General features: G+C 41.5%; 1 protein-coding gene across 16 annotated transcripts in view; it reads right to left on the reverse strand.

Annotated features, from left to right (window-relative positions):
• The window catches only part of LOC140211819 (CUGBP Elav-like family member 4), an 860,614-nt gene that overhangs the window by 43,313 nt on the left and 792,052 nt on the right, over window positions 1-25,249 (reverse strand). For 10 of the 16 annotated variants that reach the window (XM_072281967.1, XM_072281972.1, XM_072281970.1 and 7 more), the window contains 5 exons: window positions 15,915-16,043; window positions 11,117-11,196; window positions 5,072-5,215; window positions 2,193-2,337; window positions 577-726 (listed from right to left, as the gene is read on the reverse strand). In XM_072281967.1, coding sequence (XP_072138068.1) covers window positions 577-726; window positions 2,193-2,337; window positions 5,072-5,215; window positions 11,117-11,196; window positions 15,915-16,043 — 648 coding nt within the window. The remainder of the gene's footprint in view (window positions 1-576; window positions 727-2,192; window positions 2,338-5,071; window positions 5,216-11,116; window positions 11,197-15,914; window positions 16,044-25,249) is intronic. The other 6 variants (XM_072281977.1, XM_072281983.1, XM_072281976.1 and 3 more) reach the window with 1 other exon arrangement.

Genomic DNA, 25,249 nt, shown 5'->3' on the forward strand with positions numbered 1-25,249 from the left:
GGCATAGCTAATGGGAGTATTAAACAAACGCTATAACCTGCAACATATCTCTATTTAAGACTGGAATGACTTTATGGCCGGTCCACTGTGGCTTGCTCGTTGTTGGGGCTTATCAGGCACTATTCATGCCAACAAGGGAGCTTCACAATAAATTAAATAGGTATGAAAGCTGGTAGTTGGCACTTGTACATTCTCTTGGTTGATGTCCTGAATACTGATACTTCAAGGATATGGCTGCTAGACTAGGAACTTTAACCTTGTTTGATTGGTGAATAATTTATGGATATACAGAGGTAGCATCTCTCATTCATTCTCTTGCAACTTGCTCTGCACTGCAAGAATTACTTTTGAATGGCACCAAAAGATATTAAATAAGTTTTTATTCTTTTCTGGTACCAAAGAAAACTTTAACTTTGGCTGTACCCATCAAAGAGAAGGTACATTGAAGATTAAAACTGTCTAGATAACAAGGCACCAAGTTTAATACTTCCAATTTTGATTCTACCTTCCCTTCCCCCTAATACCCCAAATCACCCCACTCTCTGTTAGTTAGATATTTGTTCTCTTGTTGTATACCTGGGTATGGGTGGATGCCATTGGCGTAGATGGTATCTGATGTTGGCTGTCCATTTGTCTGTGGTGGCATTGCGCTAAACCCATTGACTCCGATGGGCGTAGCTATACTAGGTACAGCTGTTGCATTAATGCCAGGGGGTGTGCTGGTGCCTGAGGAAGAAAACAAACCGCAGTCTGTGAAGAAAGCATACCCTGATAAGCACAAGGCCACAATTCCCATTTATTAGTCAGATGATATCATCATATTACATCTCCTGGGTGCCAACCTTTCCATTTTGTGAAAAAATCACGTGTGTATCATGAACTGGAGAAGATCCAAGCACAGAAAATATTTGGAGAAATGTTCATAAATTAATAGAATATTAAAGCACCCACAAAGTTTAAATATGCATTATTCAAAATGCTAACTAAATGCTGAAAGTTTAATGGTTCACACATTGGGTCTTTATTAATACATTAATGATGGCATTCCAATATTACCTGCAAGAATTAATTCCCTAATGTTTGAAACACACTATAAGTGTGTTTCCTACATATTTCAGGTTCATGGCGTGCATTTGTTTGTGATAAATTGCTGCCATGCTCATTTAAAGTCATGAAGACATACTGTGCAGAAACAGGCCCTTCAGCCCATCGAGTTCATGCCAACCATCAAACATCCATTTACATTAATCCTACCTGAATCCATTTTTATTCACCCCATATAATCCCCTCTATCCCACCCCATCACCCCCCAAATTTTACCACTCACCTACATACTAAGGGCAACAAGGTAATTGATTATACACATATTTTTGGGATACTGTTCTTTAGTCAGATGGTGGTGATTCTGCCTCTAATGGCTCTGGAGGGCTAGCCATTGGGTATATTTAAAGTGAAGGTTGATAGCTTTGTGATTAGGAATGATGAACAATTACAAGGAAAAGGCAGGGTAATAAATCAGCCATTATAGAATGGCGGAGTAGACTTGATGGACTGAATGGCCTAATTCTGCTCCTAGGTCCTATGAATATGGGTGGCAGCTGGAGCACTCCAGCAAAACCGATGTAGTCACAGGGAGAACGTCCAAACTCGACACCACTGTGTTGCCACCTAATCGTGTCACCCATGTTTGTGACACTTAAATACAATGCATTAACAAGTGTGTCAAAGTAGCACTGACTGCAGTTGTCTTCATGCAGGTTAAATTTCTAGATTAAACTTCTCTGTTACAGGTAGAATGGATACAGTAGCAATATTGTTAAGGAAACCTGGAATATCTTCTGATTGATATGTCTATGTCTGTTGGAACTGCCAGGGATGGTGGTGGAGGCAGATACATTAGGGACATCTAAGAGACTCTTAGATGGGCAGATGGATGAAAGGAAATTGAAGGGCTGTACGGGAAGGAAGTGTTACATTAATCTCGGAGTGGTTTAAAATGTTGACAATACATTGTGGGCCACATGGCCTGTACTGTGCTATAATGTTTTAGATGCTGTTGAGGTTCTCCATTAAATTGTTCATTGCTCCTGATTTTGGCATTTGCACGCCTCATACCCCCATTGGTAAAGCTGCCTCAGAACTGCTGAGTCATGGGAGCAGACCACGACCTTGGTCACAGGTCAGTGACATACCTGAGGACGGCGTCATTGGTGTGGCCACCAGTCCGTTCACATTAAAGGCTGCCATCTGCTGCATCTGGGCCGCGGCAATTGCAGCCATCGGGTTCAGGTAGGAACCCTGCGCTGCCGCCATCAAGGCTGCCTGCTGCTGCATCAGCTGAAGAGAGAAGAAGGACCAAGAATCACACACACACTCAGAGATTTCCATCTTTACAGTCAAGGAAGTGAAAGCACGCTCCAAAATGGATGAGTGCTGGAATGAACTTTACTCTGCATTCATTGGCGTATTACTATAGCTAAATGGGTTGAGTCTGAGCGTGCCTTGTGGCATCATTAACGTGACATGCAAATACAGTGCATTGACAGCAGTTGTCTCCAACCAGGTTAAATTTCTGCTTCGCAGGAGATGAATTCTCTGCCCAGGGCAGCAGTATAGGCTACCTCATTAAATATATTTAAGACACAGTTAAATAGCAGGGGAATTAAGGGTTATGGGGAAAAGGCAGATGGGTGAAGGTGACTCTATGGCCAGATCACAGAATGCTGCCACAAGAAAGCAGCATCCATCATCAAAGACCCCCACCAGTCAGGCCCTGCTCTCTTCTCACTGTTACCACTGGACAGGAGATATAGAAGCTTTAGTTCCCACACCACCTCATTCGGGAACAGTTATTACCCTACAACCATCAGGCTCCTGAACTGGCATGGATAGCTTCAGTCAGCACAATTCTGAATTGATTCAGACTCACTTTCAAGGGCTCTACACCTCATGCTCGCAATATTTTTTTACTTGTACAACTGGTCTTCTTAAGCACACTGATTGTTTGCCGGTCTTTGCTCATGTATAGTTGTTCATTAATTATATTGTATTTCTTTATTTTCCTGTAAATGCCAACCTGAAAATGAATCAAGTAATATATATGTATTATGATAATAAATTTTACTTCGACTTTGAGATCAGTCATGATCTTGTTGAATGGCAGAGCAGGCTCGACAGGCCAGATTCCTCAGTCCTCGTGTTTTAATGCTTGTAACTTGCTTTCATTCTCACAGCGTTAAAGTTTATGGAGAGTGACTGAGGAAGACTGAAGTACGACAAATGCAGGCTGTCGAGGTACGTGTGGTCGGACAGAGTGAGGTGTGGTGGGAGGAGCTATGTACGTGTTGAACCACACTGGAGTAAATTTCATAAGCAACACACACAAAATGCTGGAGAGACTCAGCAGGCCAGGCAGTGTCTATGAAAAAGAGTGTAGTCGGCGTTACGGGCCGAGACCCTTCAGCAGCAATGGAGAGAAAATGCTGAGGAGTAGATTTAAAAGGTGGGGTGAGGGGAGAGGGAAACACAAGGTAATAGGTGAAATCTGAAATGGGAGGGATGAAGTAAAGGGCTCGGAAGTTGATTGGTGAAAGAGATACAGGGCCATTCCCATTCCGATATCTCTACCCATGGCCTCCTCCACTTTCTTGATGAGGCCACATTTAGGTCGGAGGAACAACATCTTATATTCCGTCTGGGTAGCCTCCAACCTGATGGCATAAACATCAGTTTCTCAAACTTCCAGTAATGACAACCCCTCCCTTCTTCACCATTCTCCATCCCCTTTTCCCTCTCTCACATCTCCTTGCCCACCCATCACCTCCCTCTAGTGCTCCTCTCCCCTTTTCTTTCTTCCATTGCCTCCTGTCCTCTTCTATCAGACTCCCCCTTCTCCAGCCCTGTATCTCATTCACTAATCAACTTCGCAGCTCTTTACTTCATCCCTCCCCCTCCAGGTATCACCTATCACCTAGTGTTTCTCTCTTTCCTCTCCCACCTTTTAACTCTACTTCTCAGTGCTCTTTTTCTCTCCAGTCCTGCTGAAGGGTCTCAGCCTGAGACATCAATGGCACTCTTTTCCATCGATGTTGCCTGGCCTGCTGAGTTCCTCCAGCATTTTGTGTGCGTTGCTTGGATTTCCAGCAACTGCAGATTTTCTCTTGTTTGCAATTAATATATCGAGAGGTCTAGTTTAAATAGGACAGTGAAAAGTAGAAAGAGCATGTGTCCGTGGAAGAAGTTACCATTGTCAATGTGGGATGTTTGTGGGATTGGTAAATGATGTAAGGTGATGGAGATCATCTCTTGTAATGCAATGGACTTGTCTCTCACTTATGCCTTGTTTTGCATAGTCTGTTTTTTTCTCTCTCTCTTCACTGTATTGTATAATTTATGTATATATTCTGTGTGTTGTCAGCACCGAATTACCGGTGATGTTGCTACAATCTCTTTCTCATATTAACTGTACCTTGCTGTATTTGTGTACATGGCAATAAATTTGACTCAATCTTTAACTTGCATTAAGCTGGCATGGATTTAATGGGCTGAATTTGGTTTACTTCAGTGAAACTGAATGCTCTCAGGGCCAGTACAAATGGCCTGTAATAATCACAGTTGTATCTAATGCTAACAATGAAATGGCAATTTCACTTGTTCTCCCCACTCCATGTTATCACCACCACCTCTAACTTATTAACTACAGAACAGACTGGGTAGTGATGCGTTGGGTCTGAAGAGTAAATTTCCTCATACTTTTACTTCAGATCCCATTCAGTGAGACAAGTGTGCGCCAAGTTGTTGTTAAATTATTGTTGACATTCATTGTGTATTTCTTTCATTCCTGTACCAAGTCCTGATGCATTGCGGCATTCCGACTACAACTACAGATTCCGACAGCCAACGTAAAAAAATATAAAATCATTTCACCGCCTCAGGAGCCTGGGTATTACGATGTCATTTTTCACAAGGTTTTAGATATCCAGTATTTCATTGCACCTGTGCAGAAATGTACTTGTGCATTTGACAATAAACTCCACTTTGATTGCAGCTGGCACAGTGCCGGGTTACGTACCGCCTGAGTATAAGCTCCATATGCACCAAACTGAATTGCCATTGGATTAAAGATGCCCAGCTGCCCTGCCATCTGGTGCATGCGACGCAGCGTGCGTTCCTTGTCAGTGTCGGCAAACTTCACCACCAGGCTGGATGAGGCCCCCTAGAGGAAGGCAGAGAGACATTCAGGGGGACATTCTTAGCTGGCCAATCTGCAGGCCAAACACTTCCTTGTGTTTGCACTGGGATTCAGATCAGTAACTTTCCTTTTATCGTTTGATTAGCAAAGAAATAAAATATTCTTTGGAAGACATCCGATCAATCACAGAGATGAATATGCAGGCTTTGAGACTTATTGCAACTATGGTTCAATAATTTGTAGTTGAATTATGATCCTTTCTGAAGTCACTACCCATCCAATTTTTGTAGCCAGATTTTTGTTTTTGAAAGCAAGTTACCTGTTATTTCTTCCACTTTTCCATGTAAATCATGAATCTGCCAAACTTCAGGAATCAGATTGTATTAATGGCTGGCTTGTTATGTAAAAAAAACAACAGCATGAAATCAAGGAGAGAAAACTGAGTTCAGAAGGGAATATTGAAATGAAGGAAGTACTAAGGTAATGATGTGTTCTCCCACAACCTCACCAAATGCCAAGGTTCAATAAGGCAGATAGATTATTAGACTGGGATACTAAGGTGACTTGTGGGTGTTGTTGGTTGTAATGCTGCCTCATAACCACAGCAACCTGGGATCAATTTCGACCTCAGGTACTGTCTGTATGTAGTTTGCAGGCATTCCCCGTCACCACAGGCTTTCTCAAGATGCTCTGATTTCCTTCCACTTCCTGAAGGCATGTGCGCCGGTGGGTTGACTAGTCACTCTTGACATCCCCTGGTGTGTTGGTTAGTGGGAGATGAATGAGGGTGATCATGGGGCATTTGAAAGGAAATAAGTTACAGAAAAGTAAATAGGGGATGCGGATCGATGTGATTGTGCTGATAGAATCGATGGGCCAAATGGTCTCCTTTCTACATAAGAAAAGGTGAAAATAAACTTGAAGAAATATAAAATTGAATCATAACCACCTGACATTTTATGTGGTATAATAGGATTACTTAAAGCATTAGTGACTGGGGAGAATTGGCACTGGCATTGGGTGAGGAGATTGTAGATTGAAGACCATCTGGTCAGCTTTGGTACAGAAGAATGAAAATGGCTTTCACTGACACCAACACATCTCAAGGTTCATGCTCTTTGTCTCCTGAACTATCATCACTTTCAGAAGGGGCTGGGATGCTGTTTCAATTTAATTTCTCGTCAGCATTGTTTTCATGAACAAACACAATGCGTCCTCCCTTGCGAGACTGGAAGAGATGTGGAAGAGTGTGGGATCTAACCTCATGGTCCTTTACCCTTGATCATCATTGCCTATAAACAGCCGTAAATATAAAGCAATGGATGGGGACGTTGTTGTCACTTTTTTTAAATCTATCTACAATTACCCTTAATCTAATACAGTCAGCATCAACCACATTATTGGGTTTGGTGTCACCTCTGTGGTTAAGAATAGCAGATTTACTTCCTTGAAGGAGCAGATAGACTACTTTTTTATGTACAGTATATCCAATTGTTCTTTGTCTAGCCTTAACTGAAAAAGCTCCTCCCACCAAAAATCAAGCTACAGTGTCTTGAGTTTTAATTCCCCAACTTCTATGGCAGGATCTGAACTCTTGTCTCTAAGTGATTGATCCAGAACACTAGCAACTAGGCCATTCATCTCACCACCATGCTACTAACCCCAGATTTGCTTGTGTTGTAATTGAGAGCTTACTGTACACAAATTTCCTACAGTGGGAATTTTAAGAATATTTGAGTACATCAGCAAAGCAGTTAATTGACTTCAAAGTGCCTGGGCTAAAATGAATATGTGAAAAGCATTTTATAAATGGTAACTTTTTGTATTTTGCCTACACAGGTAATTTTCTGCACTCATAGCTCTCCGGTATGAGTCATTAGAAGCCACTTGATACAACTGTCTGAAAGGACTGAAGCAAATTGATTGTGCTGAAAACCATTGGAATTCAGGGAGTTGTAGATGCTCGGTTATTGAATGCATTCAAGTCGGAAACCTATGGGACTTGGAGTGCAACTGAACCAGCGGTTGGGTGGCAAATCGGTAAGGCACCTTGTGGGAGGCAGCTGTTTGGCCTATCTAGTTTTGAACCTTTAATCTGCATTCAGAGTCATAGAGTCGGGAGAGTACTACAGCACAGAAGCAGGCCATTTGGCCCATTTAATTTGTACTAGCCTGTTCTGCCTAGTCCCATCTACCTGCACACGGACCGTAGCCCTCCATACCTTTATATTCCATGTTCCTATCCAACCTTCTCTTAAAAGTTACAACTAAATCTGCATATAGCACTTCTGCTGTCAGCTTGATCCACATTTACTTTCAGATGTTGGGGTGGGGGGGTGGCGGGGTGACCAGATGGAGGTTTATAAAATTGTGAGAGTTATAGATAAGGTAGGTGGCCAGAATCTTTTTCTCAAGATAGACATGTCAAGTCCTAGAAGACGTGCATTTAAGGTGGGGGGGGGGAGTTCAAAGCAGATGCGTGGGGCAAGTCTTTTTTTTAACACAGAGAGTGGTAGATGCCTGGAACAGGATGTCAGTTGGTACTGGTAGAAGCAGGTATGATAGTAGTGTTTACAGGGCTTTTAGATAGACACACAAATATGCAGGAAATGGAGGCATATGGATCAGTTGCAAGCAGAAGAGATTTGAATAATTTGTTATCATGTTAGGTGCAGATATTGTATGCTGAATGGACTCTTCCAGTGCTGTTCTGTTCTGCGTTCAATGTTCTAATGAGCTGCATCATCAGAAGAGACTCTAACCACCTATCTTTGATCTCCTTATAGCTCATATATCCTTTTCTTGCCTCTCTCTAAAGCCTCCACATCCTCCCTACAATGGGACACCTCAAACTGCACACAATTAAGCATGTTATCAGGCAATTTTGTCATTTACGTTACTATCCTGTACCCAACTGTTATCTAGGTCCTTTTGCATACAGGAATGGTCTGCCTAGTTTCGGAACAAAATTGAATGCTGTACAGTCAGCGAATATTTCAACTTTTGGTCTTAAGCTGGAGAAAGCTCATTGATGAAGGAGTTGAAGACAATTGGGCTTGGAAGTTGCACTGAGGAACTCCTACAGTAATACCCTCAGGTTAGGAAGACTTACCTCTAGCAACCATAACCATTGTTCTTTGTTCTTGTTATGTCAACAACCACTGAACTGTTACCCCCCTTGATGCCCACAGACTTCAGTTTTACTGGGCTACCTTGGTGTCACTTCAGAAATACCATTTGATCTCAACTGTAGGGTATTCCGTGGGGACCAGCAATGGTAATGGACCACACTGGAGAATTTGATCTTGGATCTTCTAGCCCTTTTAATCTTTGGCTTATAGACTTCTCTGAGGAGTACGGACTGAACACAGGAAAAGGGAAAAATATTTTATTTAATTAGAAAATAACAAGGCACAAGTAATTTATTTAAGAGTATTTGCATGCTTTTTTGAGATGGTAATAGTGAATATTTTTGCTCTTCATTTCATCTTTAATGAATCTAGAATAATGGACATTGGAAGCCTCGGGAAAAAGTTGAAACTTCTCTGGAGACCTTTGATAGCAATGGAGTCTCATTACTTGGGCTTGCTCTGGTACCCCTTGCAGGGTCTGAAACCCTCCTGCTACTTTGGTACTTGACCTTGGCACAGCAAGTTTGAAATTTCAGATTCTGCTGAGGTTCCTATTGTGACCCTGGGTGCTGAGTGCAAAAAAAAATCCACACTCTACAATTAACTGATAGAGAAAATAAATGAACTGTAAAAGGCAGACAAATTCTGAACACCTATTTTAAACTGTGTCCTGCATCAGAACAGTGACCACCCTTCAGAAGTACATCGCGGGGTTAGACTTTCTGAGGTTAAGAAAGGTACCACATAAATGCAACCTTTGATCCAGCCTCCCTGTTAGCAGCATCTGTTATGCAGGCAACACATCTGTTTAGTTTTTATGTCTGTTTATCTATTAGTTTGCCAAGTGAAAGGACAGCCAGAATAATAGTTTTAAAACTGCTTCCCAGAAACCTGTTTTGGCTCCTGTTATTCCACTGAAAAAAAAATTTCCAGACTAAATCTGTGTGAATTGCCAAATCCTGCATCCATCAAAGACGGCATATAAATAAAAAATCCATTCTTTAGTTCTTTTCACAACAGGCCTTCATATCTATCGACTGAAATGCATCCTCCGTCAACAGAACAGAGCGTGAGTCAAACACCCATCTTAATTAAGGGGCTGTCACAGCCTGTGGGATTAAAATGCTACAAACTTAAAAGAGAAGCTTTCAAGAGACATTGACTTGATCAGAAGAACTACAAAGGTACAAGATGCTGTCTACCGGATGCTCTCCCTGTCCTTCGACACCACTATCTCAGCCACAAGTTAGCTCAGTATCTGACAGTATCTATACTGAATCTTTCATAAAGGTTATAGTGCTTTCTGGAGTGAAATCTGGAGAATCATGCCAATGCACTGCAGGAGGTTGTAAAGGTCTTCAGTATCCTGGCTAGAAGGGTGATGGAAGCAAATTTAATGACAATTCAGCCGGATGGGCATGGACTTGTTGGGCTGAAGGGCCTGTATATGTACCGTATTGCAGTATGACTCTAAGCAGTTTGTTCTGTCTTTAAACAGAAGGTAGGTTTGTGGAGCTGTGGCTATTAATTGTGTAGCTCTTTCAATGAACCAGGACAGGCATGATGCAACAAATGGCATTGTCCTGCGCTGCATCATTTCATGGATGTAATATAATTCTAATATTTCACTCGCCACCACAGTTTATTTGACAGGTCAGGGCCAGTAATATAATAATGACCATTTAAAAACATTGACGAAACATCTTCAAGATGGCCAATAATTTTCCACAACTAGGAAAACACCAACACCCCCCACACCAAAGTGGAGTCAGCTGCAACCAACACAAAGGATCTGTGAGGAAGAACCACACAATCTAAGCTCCTTCCTCTACTCAGCATGGAGGAACTGAGTCGGATAGGGGAAGAACCTCAACGATGGAAGGGTGTATATTACCCCTGGAGGCCACATGAGTGGCATTTGTGCTGTATACAACTCACCCCTTTTGCTCTCTCACCTGTAATAGCTCCCAGTGAAGCAACATTTCCTCTTTTGGTGGGGGGAGGGGTTGGGTATTGGAAATACCAGAACAACCATATTTGTAATGAATGTCAGAATGGACTCAAAATGCTGTGTGCCTGAACACCGGTATTTGTGATTTTTATAGAGGGAAAATTAAGAACTTTTCTAAATTAAGGAAAAAAAGGAATTGAGATTGAAAGTTGGCCCTTCATTTCCCCCAGAGGCCCGGTCTTTCACTCAAGAAGGTCACAACAGATCTGAACTTGTCCTCAACCCTTCTCGTATGATCCCCATGACTCATAACTCCTTTATAGCCCAAATGAATCAAGAGGTAGTTGAAATGGCAATCATATATTGAAACATCTGATCCTCCTTATATTTTCCCTCCCAGAGTGCTGTGAAGTCATAGCGGAGGCAGTCAACAGTGAAGTCAAGGATTTTAGTGGAGAGACTGGAGAAAATGAGGAGCCAAGATCAGATCAGCTATGACTTCACCAAATGTTAGAACAGGTTCAAGGGGTTAAATGGCCTACTTCTTGTGTTCTTTGGAAGATTAGACATGTACTTCACTGTTGATAGAAAGAGGTTACCTAAATTCTCAAATCCTGCAAGAGTTCTTAACAGAAAGTAGGAGGTGTTGCATTTGTCAGAGGCCCAGACTTTGATGACGAGCAAATATATATCTCATTATTTTAATGAATCAGCTGTAGGCAGTCGTGCTGTGGAAGCATTCACAGGATCAACGCAAGATGAGTAAATATGATCTTTACAGAGAGCACAACATAATCACTATGCCACAAATTATTCATGAGCTTGCTTTCGTGTCTGACTTACCGGCATAGTCTGGCTTCCATGCAGACTGTTGATGGCTGCTTGGGCTTCTGCGTGCGAGGAATATTTTACAAATGCACAGCCTGGGTAGAAGGAAAGAATGAAATAAGGTTGCAGACTAGATTTTCTTGTTGTGTGGCAGCTACTCACTTTGATGACATACAGCAAGGTAACACAGTAGGAACATTGCAAAGGACGGAAAGCAGTCAATCTGTGTATGCCAGCTCTTGTATTCCATTACAACCCCTCCAACCCCACCAATGTAACCTTCCGTAAATTAAGCTTTATCCCCTTTGTTGTAACTACCTTTCAGGTACTAGGAGAGAGGACTCTGATGGTCTCTTGTCAAGGGCCTTTTTGAATGTCTCTTTAATGAATCGGTATTGTTTAGGGAAAGTTTTTCCTCACAGTGTCAGATACCTTAACCCACTTTAGAGAGGGGTTGGTCTGACACTTTGTTTGAAAGACGTCATTGATTTTTAGATTTTTAGATTGTTCACTGAGGTTTCTGTATTCAAATCTCAGGACAGGGGCTGGAACTTATGACTTTCTCACTGATAGGTCAACTGAGCCACAGCTGGGTGGATAAAATAGGCAGTTAGACCATTCTGATTGTTCACCAGCAACCACTAAAGAAACTAAAAAAAAAGCATCAGATTAGAAATAACTTGAAGTACTATTATTAAAGTTCAAAGTTCAAAGTGCATATACTATATGCAACCTTGAGATTTGTCTCTGTACAGGCAGCCACAAAACAAAGAAACCCAATAGTACCCATGGAAAAAGGCTGTCAAGCTTCCAAAGCATGGAAAAAGAAAACCAATTGTGGAAACAACAATGTAAAGAAATAATAGTCAGAACTGAAATTTATGGAAGTGAGTCCATAGCCATGTAGCCAGTCATCAATGCAGCTGGTCCAGCAGCCCATTAGTTGCAGGGCACAGACTGAGTTCAGCGCAGAGTTGAGTAAACCTCGTGGAGCAGCAAGCTGAACTCCAGCCGATCCTTCACCTCTGGCCCGGCGCTTAAACTGGCCAAGCAGTGGGCCATTCTTTGCTCTTGGACCCAATCCCTGCTGCTTCAATATGCTCTCAGGCCCGGGCCTCAATTCTTTGACTCTGCTTCATCCCGGCACTGCAGTTATTCGTAAAAGTAAACAACTTACCGGCACTTACCTTTTCAATCAGCTCCTTACAAATGAATGAAGTTAGGTTATAAACATTTACAATGCTTAGCATAAAATTGGGGAGCCAGCACCAAAGTGCAAAGATGTTTCCCCCAAAAATCCCGATTGCAATTAATAGTGACCTCTGGTTTTTGAATTCCTTTGCAAGCGAGAGCATTTCCAGACCATTCCCTACCCTGCTTATTGTTAAATCACCACAGCAAACAAGACCACAATAATTCCCTGCCACCCATATTAAACATCTTGGATAAAACCAATCGTATTTCCTTTTATCAGATGACGCCTACAAGGTCGTTAAAGGATCTGCAATTAATCAACTAGCTTCTGATTCAAATAGTGTTTCGAACTCAAAACTAATTTTGTTTGAGAATCAAGATTGCTATTAAATGGTATATTTCATCGGCGTTATCAGAATTTTAGCAATTTGTGAGCAAGGTGCTGTTGCAAATCGTGAAGCTTCCTCACTACTCCCACAACCCAGGTTCACTTCTTCACTCCTGAATCAGATGCTGCCTGTGTCAAGTTCACACATTCTCTCTGTGACTGTGTGCTCACATTTCTTCCCATATACAAAGAAGGTACTGTCTGTCAGAATAATTGGCCACTGTAAGCTACGGTAGGTGTAGGTGGTTGGTGGAAGAATGGGCGAGCTTAGTGGACCTGCAAGAAAATTGGTTGCTGGGAATAAGGTAGAGAAATGGGATTGATGGGAATGCTCTGGCAGCTGACAAGGAGGTAGACTGAATGGTCTCATTCTGTGTAATAAGGAAGCTTTAGCTTCCTCAAGTTTTCTCCATCATTCAATTGCCGCCACTTTGCCCATGTCCCTTTGCACCTTATTTCAGGACCTTACGCCCATCTCAGTTATGAATATATTGAAAAATTCATCCTTTGCATTCCCTGGAGAGATGAAATCCAATAGAAGAAATTTCTCTTCATCTTCATCTTTAATTTTTTATAACTTATTTTGAATTATGCACCCTAGTTCTAGATCCCCTAGGAAGAAAAAAAAAACACTCACAGAATCTGCCCCGTTAAATTCCTTCAGAGAATTACATATTTCAATATTTACAAACAAGAGAAAATCTGCAGATGCTGGAAATTGAAGCAACACACACAAAATGCTGGAGGAACTCAGAAGGCCAAGCAGCATCTATGGAAAAGAGTATAGTTGATGTTTCAGGCCGGGATCCTTCAACAGGACTGGAGAAAAAAATATTAGGGGTAGAGTACCCCTACCTCTCATCTTTTTTTTTCCAATCCTGCTGAAGGGTCTTGGCCTGAAACATTGACTACTCTTTTCCATAGATGCTGCTTGGCCTGCTGAGTTGCTCCAGCATTTTGTGTGTATTTCAATATTTATTTCCTTTAGATGTTTGCTGTGTAAAAGAATTTTGCTTTCTTTAATTCTCAGTTCTGATGAACGGTTTCAGACCTGATACTTTTTCTATAGACACTGCCTGACCAGTTGCGTATTTCCGGAGATTAGTTTTTATTTCAGATTTCCAGATATCTGATTGAGGTTTATAAGATCATGAGAGGCATAGACAGAGTAGACAGGCAGTACGTTTTTCCCAGGGTTGAAATGTCTAATGCCAGATGGCATGCATTTAAGGTGAAATGGTGCAAGTTCAAAGGAGGTGTGAGGGGAAAGTTTTTTTACACAGAGTGGTAGGTGCCTACAATGTGCTGTCTGGGGTGGAGGTAGGGCCAGATACATTAGAGATTTCTAAGAGTCGTTTAGATAGGCACATGAATCTTCGAGAAATAGAAGGATATGGACAGTGTGCAGGCAGGAAGGATTAGTTTAGTCAGCCATTTGATTACTAATTTAATTTGTTCAGCACGACATTGTGGGCCAAAGGACCTGTTCCTGTGCTGTACTGCCTTATGTTCTACATTCTATGTTCTAGGATCTGCATCTAATTCCCTTGTTCATCTGTCCCTCCTCACTAATCTCAAAGTGCTACACCAGCCCATTCACTTCCTCCCTCATCTCCACACAGGGCCTTAAACCCTCCTCCCAGGTAAGGCAATACTTCACCTGAGAACGTGTTGTATCGGGTGCTCCCATTTCAGCCTCGTCTACATTAATGAGATCCAACGTAAATTAGGGAACCGTTTGTCGAGGATCTCCGCTCCATCTGCTCAAAGCAGAATTTCCCGGTGGCCGACCATTTTAAGCCCTATTCCCATTCTTATATGTCTGTCCATGGCCTCCTCTTTTGCCATTACGAGGCCTTTCTCAGAGTAGAGGAGCAACACCTCATATTCCATCTGGTTAGCTCCCAACCTGATGGCATAAACATTGATTTCTCTTCCATTAAAAAATATTTTTTCCTCCCCATTCCCTCTTCTTCTCTTCCCCACTCTGGTCCCTTACCTTTTCTCACCTGCCTATCACCTCTCCCTGTTGCCACTCTTGCTTCCCTTTCTCTCATGGTCCACTCTCCTCTCCTGTCAGATTGCTTCCTCTTCACCCTTTACTTTTCCCATCCATCGGCCTTCACCTATCATCTTTTAGCTATCCTCCGTCCCCTCACTTCACCTTTTAACTCTGGCGTCTTCCCCCTTCCTTTCCCAGCCTGAGGAAGGGTCTTGGCCCAAAACACCCATTTCCATAGATGCTGCCTGACCTGCTGAGTTCCTCCGGCATTTTGTGTGTGTTCTTTTAGATTTCCAGCATCTGCAGAATCTCTTGTGTTTAGCATTTGCAGTTTTTTTAAATATTTCAAGGTTTTCCTTCACTAATTATAGCCCATGATCAAATAAACAAGGAAGCCATTGTAAGCTGCATCTATACAGAGCACTGATGAGAACACACCTGGAGTACTGCATGCAATTCTGGTTCCCTTTTGAAAGTATATACTGGTTTTGGAGGTAGTGCAGAGGAGGTTTGCCAGCTTGATTTCAGAGGTAAAGGAGTTAGCCTATGAGGAGAGACTGAGTTGCCTGAAAGAATACTCACTGAAATTCAGAAGAACGAGAGGGAAGCTTATAGAACAGAGGTTCACAACTTTGTTTATGCCATGGACCCTTACCATTAACAGAGGGGTTTGGGAACCCCAGCAGAAACACATAAAATTCTGGAAGGATAAGCAAGATCGATGTGGGAAGTTGTTTCCACTGGTAAGTGAAACTAGAACTAGGGGACAGACCATCAAGATTCAGGGGAATAGATTTAGGATGCAGATGAGGAGAAATTACTTTTCCCAGAGAATGATGAATCTATGGAATTCTCTGCCAAGAGAAACAAGAGAGGCTACGTCATTAACTATATTCAAGACACAGTGAGATAGATTTTTGCACAGCAGAGGAATTAGGGGTTATGGGGAAAAGTCAGGTAGGTGGAGTTGAGTCCACGCCCAGATCAGCCATGATCTTATTGAATGGTGGGGCAGGTTCCTATCCTGCTCCAATTTCCTGTGCCCTTAGAAATTTTTAAGGTAACTCACTCAACACATTTCAGTGAACTACCAAGTCAACAAAGCCTGATCCAGAGCTGATTTACAGGACCAGCCTCACTGGTTAGTAAGTGGGGACTGTTCAACTTTAACTAAGTCCTTGGACATCTAAGGTAGAAGGAGAACAAGGGTTGAAGAAGTGATGACAAACCTTTGCTGGTTCCATCAGGACCTCTGAGTATGGTGCACTCTTCAATTGACCCAAAGGACTCAAACAGCCGCCTCACATCATCTTCTGTTTGTTGCTTCCCCAGCATACCCACAAAGAGCTTTCTGTCTTCTGAAACAGAGAAAGTGCATCTTAATCCTTGAAGGAGCCTAGGGCCAGTTCAAATGACTATGGCTTTACTACCAAGAGAAAAATCATTACCACTCATGTGCAGTTCCTAATGTGTGCAGTAAGACTAATAATAAGTGTCATCTTATAATTAACATTTAAAATAAAACAAGGTGAACGATCCAGAGTATTTTGATTGAAAATAAGACATTAGTACTAATTAGGTTAAGAAAAAGTGTGGGTCTATTTGTATTAAAGTGGCAGTGTCCGGACAAGGTTAATTATATAGTCTCTTGTATCTCTTTCTTAATGATATATCTGCCATATATCTGGGTGACCACTGAAACTCCCAGCAGATGGTTGCAGAGTTCACATGTACTGCCCCTTAACAAGTCAAGCCAGTTTGTAGATGAAGTGATGGGGTCTGATTCATGGCTTTTCCTGCTCCCCCTTCCCACTTCTTCCATTATCCAATCTGGCTCACCGCTAACCTCTTCTCTTCTCCTCAGCTACCCATCACCAACACCCTGGTGCCCCTCCTCTGTCCTTTTCTCCATGGTCCACTCAACTCTCTTATCAGATTCATTCTTCTTCAGCCCTTTACCTTTTCCAGCAATCACCTCCCAGCTTCCCACTTCATTCTCCCTCCCCCACCCATCTATCTTTCCCCTCACATGGTCTCACCTATCACCGTCTAGCTTGTACCCCTTCCCCTCCCCACCTTCTTATTCTGGCTTTTTCCTCCTTCCTTTCCAGTTCTAATGAAGGGTCACAGCCTGAAGCATCGACTGTTTATTCCTGCCTAAATTCTTCCAACATTTTATTTGTATTACTCTGGATTCCAGCATCTGCAGAATTACTTGTGTTTCTGACTCATGGCTGTAGCCTTTATTTGAGTTGCTCTCTCAAATTTTAAATCTGGAGGCACCAGGAATACTTCAAGTGCTTCACAGATCAGGTGCTAAAGAAGTTATTTGAAACAATTCTTTCACTGAATTTACTTTTTTTTTAACAAGTCTACACCTTTGTGGTGTAGGATTCTTGAATTCTGCATTCACTCTTAGCTGAGAAAATCCTCACCGAGGCCTGCTACCAATCCAAGAATGTGTCTGCCATCTGCATCTATCAGCAAGATGAAGGAATTATTTGCTGAATCAGAGAATTTTGAGCACTCGCAAAGCAACAACAACTTGCATTTATGCATTGCCTTAGAGCATCCCAAAATGTTTCACGGGAGAGCTGTCAAACACTATTTGCAACCAATTCTCATGAGGCATGGTTAGGACTTGGTTATAAAGGAGTGTCTTAAAAAGAGAGAGAGAAAGTGTCTGTAATGAACATTGGGTACTCATGAGTAATACATCAAACCCAGACCATGTTGATAAACTCAAAAAGACATTGTGAACTGATGGAACATGTGTAACTCTTTTATTCAACTCTCTAACAACAATAGCCATTTGTACTATGTTTTGTATACACATCATAGATTTACACTCCACCCTTTATGAAAAGAGATCTATAAATACTCTTGTACACCTGCTCGTTAATGCAAATATCTAGTCATGTGTTCAGACCAAACATCAGAATGGGGAATAAACGTGATTTCAATGACTTTGACCATCTATGATTGTTGGTGCCAGACAGGTGGTTTGAGTATCTCAGAAACTGCTGATCCCCTAGGGTTTCATGTACAACTGTCTTTAGAGTTTACAGATAATGGAGCAAAAAAAACCCCCAAAAAATCTAGTGAGTGGCAATTATGTGAGAGAAAATACTTAGTTAATGAGAGAAGTCAAAGGCTTATGGTCAGACTGGTTCATGCTGACAGGAAGACAGCAGTAACTCAAATCACAATGCATTACAACAGGGGTGTGCAGAAGAGCTTCTCTGAACACACAACATATTGAACTTTGAAGCCGATAGGCTACAGCAGCAGAAGACCATGAACATGCACACAGTAGCACTTTATTCGACACAGGAGGTACCTAACAAAGTGACCACAGAGTGTGCATTTTAGTATCTATTTAACCTATTTCTTATCTTTCTATGTCTTTTTTGATCTTATCATACGTAAGATATCCAAACCAGTGTATCCACCTTATTGCTTGAGGAAGGTACCATTTCTCAAATTTCAAAATTCAAATCTAAATTTATTATGAAAGTAATAAACAAACCTGAGATTTGTTTTCTCACAGGCGTACACAGTAAATTCAAGGAACACAACAGAATCAGTAAAGACTGCATCCAACAGGACTGACAAACAACTAATGTGCAAATACAAAAGAGAAAAAAAGAAGCATTAAATCTTGAGAATATGAGATGAGGAGTCCTTGAAAGTCAGTCCATATTTGTGGGAAGAACTCAGTGATGGAGAAGTGAAGTTGAGTGAAGTTGTTCCCTCTGGCTCAAGAGCCTAATGATTGAGGGGTAATAACTGTTTCTGAACCTGGTGGCATGGGTCCTGAGGCTCGTGTACATTCTTCCTGGGGGCAGCAGTGAGAAGAGACCATGGCCTGAGTGGTGGGAGTCTTTGATGATGCATGTTACTTTCCTGCTATAGAGTGCTCCATGTAGATGTGCTCAATGGTGGGGTGGGCTTTCCCTGTGATGGGTGCGGCTGTCACTAAACATTCAATTTAGTAGAATTGTACTTCATTTCTTCAACTGTCTCCAATGAATAAGCCTCTGAAATTCACTAGATCACATACTGTGCCTATAAAAAGTATCCCTCCCCCCCCCCGACTACCCCAGAAGTGCTCATGTTTATTATTTTACTACATTGAATCACAGTGGATTTAATTTGGCTTTTTTGACAATGATCAACAGAAAAAGACTCTTTTGTGTCAGAGTGTAAGCAAATCTCCACAAAGTGATCTAGGTTAGTTACAAATATAAAACAAAATAATTGATTGCATAAGTATTTAACACCCTTTAATCATCACTTGGCCAATTGGTTTTAGAAGTCACATAATTAGTTAAATAGAGATCTGTTTTTGGAGAGCTGTGTGCAGTCAAGATGTTTCAATTGATTGTAGTAACAATACATTTGTCTGGAAGGTCCAACTGCTGGTGAGTCAGTGTCCTGGCAAAAATGACACCATGAGGACAAAAGAACACTTCAAGCAACTCCGCAACAAATTTATTGAAAAGCACAAGTCAGGAGATAAATACAGGAACATTTCCAAGTCAGGGAATATCTCTTAAAGTAGAGTTAAGTCAATCATCAAGAAATGGAAAGAATATTGCACAGTTGTAAATCTGCCAGGCTGTCCTCAAAAACTGAGTGACTGTGCAAGAAAGGTACTAGCGAGGGAGGCCAGCAAGAGACCTATAACAACTCTGGAGGAGTTACAAGCTTCAGTGGCTGAGATGGGAGAGACTGCACATACAACAACTGTTGCCTGGATGCTTTACCAGTCACAGCTTTATGGGGGACTGGCAAAGAGAAATTTCTTTGCATTTCTTGCTTTAAACATCACTTCAACAATCTATTTCTGAATGTCAGATTTATGATGTGTCATTAACACACAAACTCTACCCATATTATTTCATTATTTCTGTCCATGATTTCTGCTTCAACTGCCTCTTTTCCATTCTCCTCTCAAGACTGAGCTGAACAGTACCCAATTGTGTTCTGACCATACTACGCAGTAATGATCCACTAGGAAAATAAACGCTTTCTTTTCAAATCTTTTTATTATTATTATAGTATTCAAAAATAACACGAGTACATCGAAGTAAACAACACTTACAATGTTTCAAGGAAAAAAAACATTGTTTTATAGATTGAAAAATTTTGGTTATAATGAGAAAAACCTACTAAGCAGAAAAAGTGGGGGAAAGCCCATTACGTGTACAACCTCGGAGCTGTGCATCATACAATAAGCTTCTAACGATCAACATCAATCTGCCAGCAAGAAAAAGAAATATACCAAAAATTTACAATTAGATCGTGGAGGAAATCTATCAATTAACTCAAATGGTAATAACGAGCAAATGAACCCCATCTTTTCTCAAAATCAAATAAAGATTCAAAGGTTCAATTTCTAATTTTCTCCAAACTAAGACATAGCATCACTTGAGAGAACCATTGTGACAAAGTGGGAGCTGATGTATCCTTCCACTTCAACAAAATGGCCCTCCTAGCTATCAATATAACAAATGCAATAACATGTTGGTCAGACACAGAGGTACCACAGATATTTTGAGGAATTATTCCAAAAAGCATAGTTAACTTGTTAGGTTGTAAATTAATTTTAAGTGCTGTAGAAATTGTCAAAAAAGGAAAATAAACTCAGTGGCAACTTTATTAGGTACCTCCTGTACCTACTAATGTGGCCACAAAGTGTATGTCTGTAATTTTCCACTTCTGTAGAACATCCACTTCAAGGTTCAACGCGTTGTGCATTCAGAGGTGCTCTTCTGCACACCACTGTTGTAACGCATGTGCAGAAGAGTATCTCTGAATGCACAGCATGTCGGACCTTGAACTGGATGGTCTACAGCAGCAGAAGACTATGACCATGCCCAAAAGCAAAACAGCTGAGTATGGATTACAAGTGGAATGGAGAAAGGCTCAGCTCAATCAAGATCTGTGAGTCTGTAGTTGAGAGGGTGAGTAGTTTCAAGTTCCTTGGAATACACATCACCGATTTTCTCACCTGGACTGTACACACTGGCTTTGTGGCAAAAAAAAACCACAACAGCATCTCTTCCACTTCAGGCGACTGAAGAATTTCGGCATGGGCCCCCAAATTCTCAAGACCTTCTACAGGCCCACCACTGAGAGCATACCTGTATCACCGCCTGGTATGGGAACTGCACCAACCTTGATCGCTGGGCACCGCAGAGTGGAACGGATAGCCCAGAGCATCTGTGGACGTGAACTTCCCCCCACTGAGGATATTGATAGCATCAGGTAGCAGAAAGAAGGCCTGGAAGATCATTGGGGACACCAATCACCCCAACCGTAAACTGTTTCAGCATCCATCTGGCAAACAGTACTGCAGCACTAAAGCCAGAACTAACAGGTTACAGGACAGCTTCTTTCTACAAGACATTAGACTTTTAAACTTACGTCTGTACATTGCGACTGAGTCATAGCGCAAGGATTTTTAATCCCTCATTGTGGGATAGATATAAGGTTTAAATAAATTCTAACATACACTCAGTGGCCACTTTATTGGGTACAGGAGGTACCTAATTAGAAAGCCACTGTGCATATGCTGTGCCTTTGATCCTATCACAGTGTAAGTCAAAGATTCAATTTGCATTTAACATTAGAAGTGCTCCCACTGCTTTATATATCAAAGTCAAGGTCATGTTTAGTGTCATATGCACAAGAACATGTATGCATAGGTGCAATTAAAAACTTATGTTCAGCAGCCACTCAGCCATATAGCATCAGATGCAGAATTTTCATCAGAAAAAAAACTTAAGTTAAGTGTCATTTAAACAGAATTATATAGGAAGAGGCCATGAACACAATTAGAACCAAAAAGCACAGTCCATTGTAGTGCAGAAAAAAAGTGGTCATAGTACTGGTATTTTCAGATGGTGATTAAGTTGATTTAAGAGCTGATTGGTTGAAGGTAAGTAGCTGTTCTTGAACCTAATGCTCTGGGACTTCAGGCTTCTGGACTCTCTGTCTGATCGTAGCTGTGAGAAGATGGCATGGACTAGATGGTGGGGGTATTTGATGATAGACTTCGTTCCTTGAGACAACTCATGCAAATACTACCAATGGGTAGTGCCTATGATTTATTGGGCTGAGTCCACTACTCTCTGTAGCTCCTTACATTCCTGCGCATTTGAATTACTGTACCAGACCATGATTTAACCAGTCATATGCAACACTTCAGAGGCAGCCAAGTGGGAAAATTGTTGTGCATGTTTATTCAATTTTCATTCAGTGTCCACCAGATCTGAGGGAACTGTTGCATAATCTGAATTATAAAAGCAGATGGTTAATTGTTAAGATTTCCTTTGGCTCTCCATTTGCTGTCTGTGTTATGCCTTAAGAAGAACAGAGGTAGTGCTTATCGTGTGTAGATGTCCCTCTCTGGTATTGTAAAAGCTTACAATTGGACTGTGGGTAGCAATCTTGATCTTAAAGGCCCTCAAGAACCAAGTTGATGTATGGAAGAGGAACGTCCGCCAAATGTTGCGGTGATGGTGGTTAATGAAAAGGCAAAAGTAAACAAGGAACTTAGAAGAGCTTCGGAGAAGAAGAATTGTTAGGAAAAATTTAGTGGAAAGCTTAATGGGAGATAATGAGCCATTTCTAATAAGAGTATCAGAACAGAATGTAGGCCCATGTACACATCTATATAAATCATAGGCATAGTGGTAGGGCGATACAACAAGGAAAGAGGGCCTTCAAACCAATGAGTTTGTGCCAACATCAAGCACTAATCTGACATTTATTTTCCTCACATTCCGAGCAATTTCCTTTTTGCCAAATTCAACCACTTATATACTCACTAGAGACAAACCACTGCAGCCAGTTAAGCTACCAACTAAGGAAGGCAAATTATGTGGGGATAACTCATGAAGTCATGGGGAGAGCATGCAAACTCCTGACAGACTGCAGTGGAGGTGGCTGCAGCTGTGAGGCAACATCCCTGTTAGCAGCACCCTGTTCGATGGGAGAACTTGGGTCTTCTGCTTGGAGCGAAGCAGGCTGAGGAGCGATATGATGGGATCAGAGAGGGTAAATAGAGGGGTGCTTTTCCCAATATGAATGGTTCAAGGACCAGAGCATAGACTTGAAGCATCGGGGAAATGATCCAAGGAGGATAATCTTTTTTATGTGAATAGGATCTAGAATTCACTATCCATATGGATGATGGAGACTAAAAAATTTAGAGTCTTCACAAGGAAGTGGAGAGATATAGCGTATAGAAAATAGAACAGTATAGCATAGTACAGGCACTTCGGCCATGATGTGGCAATCTTCTAACCTAGTCCAAGGTCAATTTAAACCTTCCATTGTTCTTTCATCCATGTGCCTAAGAGTCTCTTAAATATCCCTAATGTACTGTAGCTGCCCCTATTCCATGCTCCTTCCATGCTCTTTGTAAAAAAAAACTACCTCTGACATACCCCATATATTTTCCTGCAATCAACTTAAAATGATACCTTCTTGTATTAGCCATTTCTGTTCTGAGAAAAAGTCTTTGGCTATCCACTTGATCTATGCTTCTTATCATCCTGTACACCTCTCACCTTCTTTTGCAGAGGGAAAGGACATTTTAGCAGAACAATTAGGGAATGAGACCACTAGGATTGCACTATGAGGAGCCAACATGGACTTTATGGGTTGATCAGCCTCCTTCCTTCAACAAAGCCAACTGACCAGATGACTTGCGAGATTATAAGCAGACCTGTCTCTGCGGTACGTAAAACATGGCTGTTTTGTCCTTCTGGGATAGTTCCACATAGGCCTCAATTCAACAAGCTCTTATGTCATGGAGTCATACAGCATAGAAGTAGGTCCTGTGGCCCACAATGTCCATACCAACCAACAGAATTTACCAGACTTTTACTAGACCATTGCAGTGGCCTGTTAATGCTTTGACAATTCAACTGTTCATCTAAATACTTAAACATTGTGAGAGCACAGCCCACACCATCTTCTCAGGCAATAAGTTCCAGATTCCAACTGCTGTCTGGGTGAAAAAACTCTTCCTTACATCCTCTCTGAACCTCATGGTCCATCTTACATTTGTGCTGTCTAGTTTTAGATAGCTGATTTGGAGAAAAACAAATTCCTACCCTGTCGGAGTCCTCTCAGGGACCCTATGCCAGGGCAAACAGCCCAGCTTATCCAGTCTCTCCTCATAAATGAAATGCTCCACCCCAGGCAACTTCCTAGTGAAACTCCATAAGACCACAACACTTAGGAATGGAATTAGGGCATTTGTGCGAGGGAAAATAACTTACACGACTACAGAGAAGCAAATGAAGTTTGATCAGTTAGGGGGTCATTCTGCAAGGAGTAGGCATGAATTAATGGACTAAACTGCATATGTTTATGAGCCATAACATCCTGAAATTCACTGTTGCCCCTTCATTCATCTTCTGCCCAACTTCCTTCTCTCTTCTCTCTCTTCCATTTGTCTTCATCTTACTCTTTCCTCTGAAGCATCAAACAAAAGAGGGTTTGAGATGTCCCCTCATCATGAGTAAACAAAGTTCAGCTACTTTACTGCACCATTGCTATAACATGAGTTAGCCACTTTCAACAAGGACTGCAATAGCCATTTGAAAGAGAATGTCTTTAAACATCACTTTGCCTATGTCAGGTGGCCTTGAGGGAGCCGTTAATATGTGTCTCTGAGTCATTAGGATGCAGAAGCACTGAAGAGTGAAGATATCCTCGGAACTAAAATCCATTTTATGCGAGGAACTGAAAACCATTAGAAAAATCATCAGATTTAATAACTGGCTGATCGATACCTTCTTTTAATGACATGGGGTGTATGGCTGGTTTCAGTTTGGTTAATACTTACTAATAGGTGGCGCAGTAAATCAATGAAGTGTAATAATACCTAAATAACAACCAGTGGCTCCACAGACACTCATTAAATGATCCCCTTTCCCCATCACATTTTCTATCCCACTTATGCAAATTCTGAGCAAGTCACAGTGTCATGCCTTATGGAAACAGGCCATTTGGTTCAGTATGCCCACACTGACCAATGGCCACTCATTGATCACACTTTCCGGCATTTGGCCCAGAGATTTTTCTATTCTGGGGCAATTTCATTGCATGAATAGGCAGAGAATGGAGGGTTATGGATGATGTGCAGGCAGAAGGGATTAATGTAATTTGCTTAATTATTTCAGCTCCATATTGTGGACTGAAGAGCCTCTTTCTGTGATGTGCTGTTGAATATTCTGTGTTCTAAATCATGGCAACCATAAATTCACCAGTATGAATTTCTCACACCCACTTTCTGCACCAGCCAATGTAATTCATTGTATCAGCTAATGGACAATGTTTATGATTCACTGTAACAGCCAATGAGAATCTCTGTGTCAGAAAATGAAATTCATTGTACACCCAATAAGATTAACTGTTCCTGCCAATGTCACCACATCAGCTAATGAGCTGTGACAGCTAATGAATTCAAGGAAGGAAGAACTTAAAGAAAAGATTAAGGATTAGCGTTATTTGTCACATATACATCAAAGTATGCAGTGAA

This window comes from Mobula birostris, chromosome 18, assembly GCF_030028105.1.
Source record: "Mobula birostris isolate sMobBir1 chromosome 18, sMobBir1.hap1, whole genome shotgun sequence".
NCBI lineage: Eukaryota > Metazoa > Chordata > Chondrichthyes > Myliobatiformes > Myliobatidae > Mobula > Mobula birostris.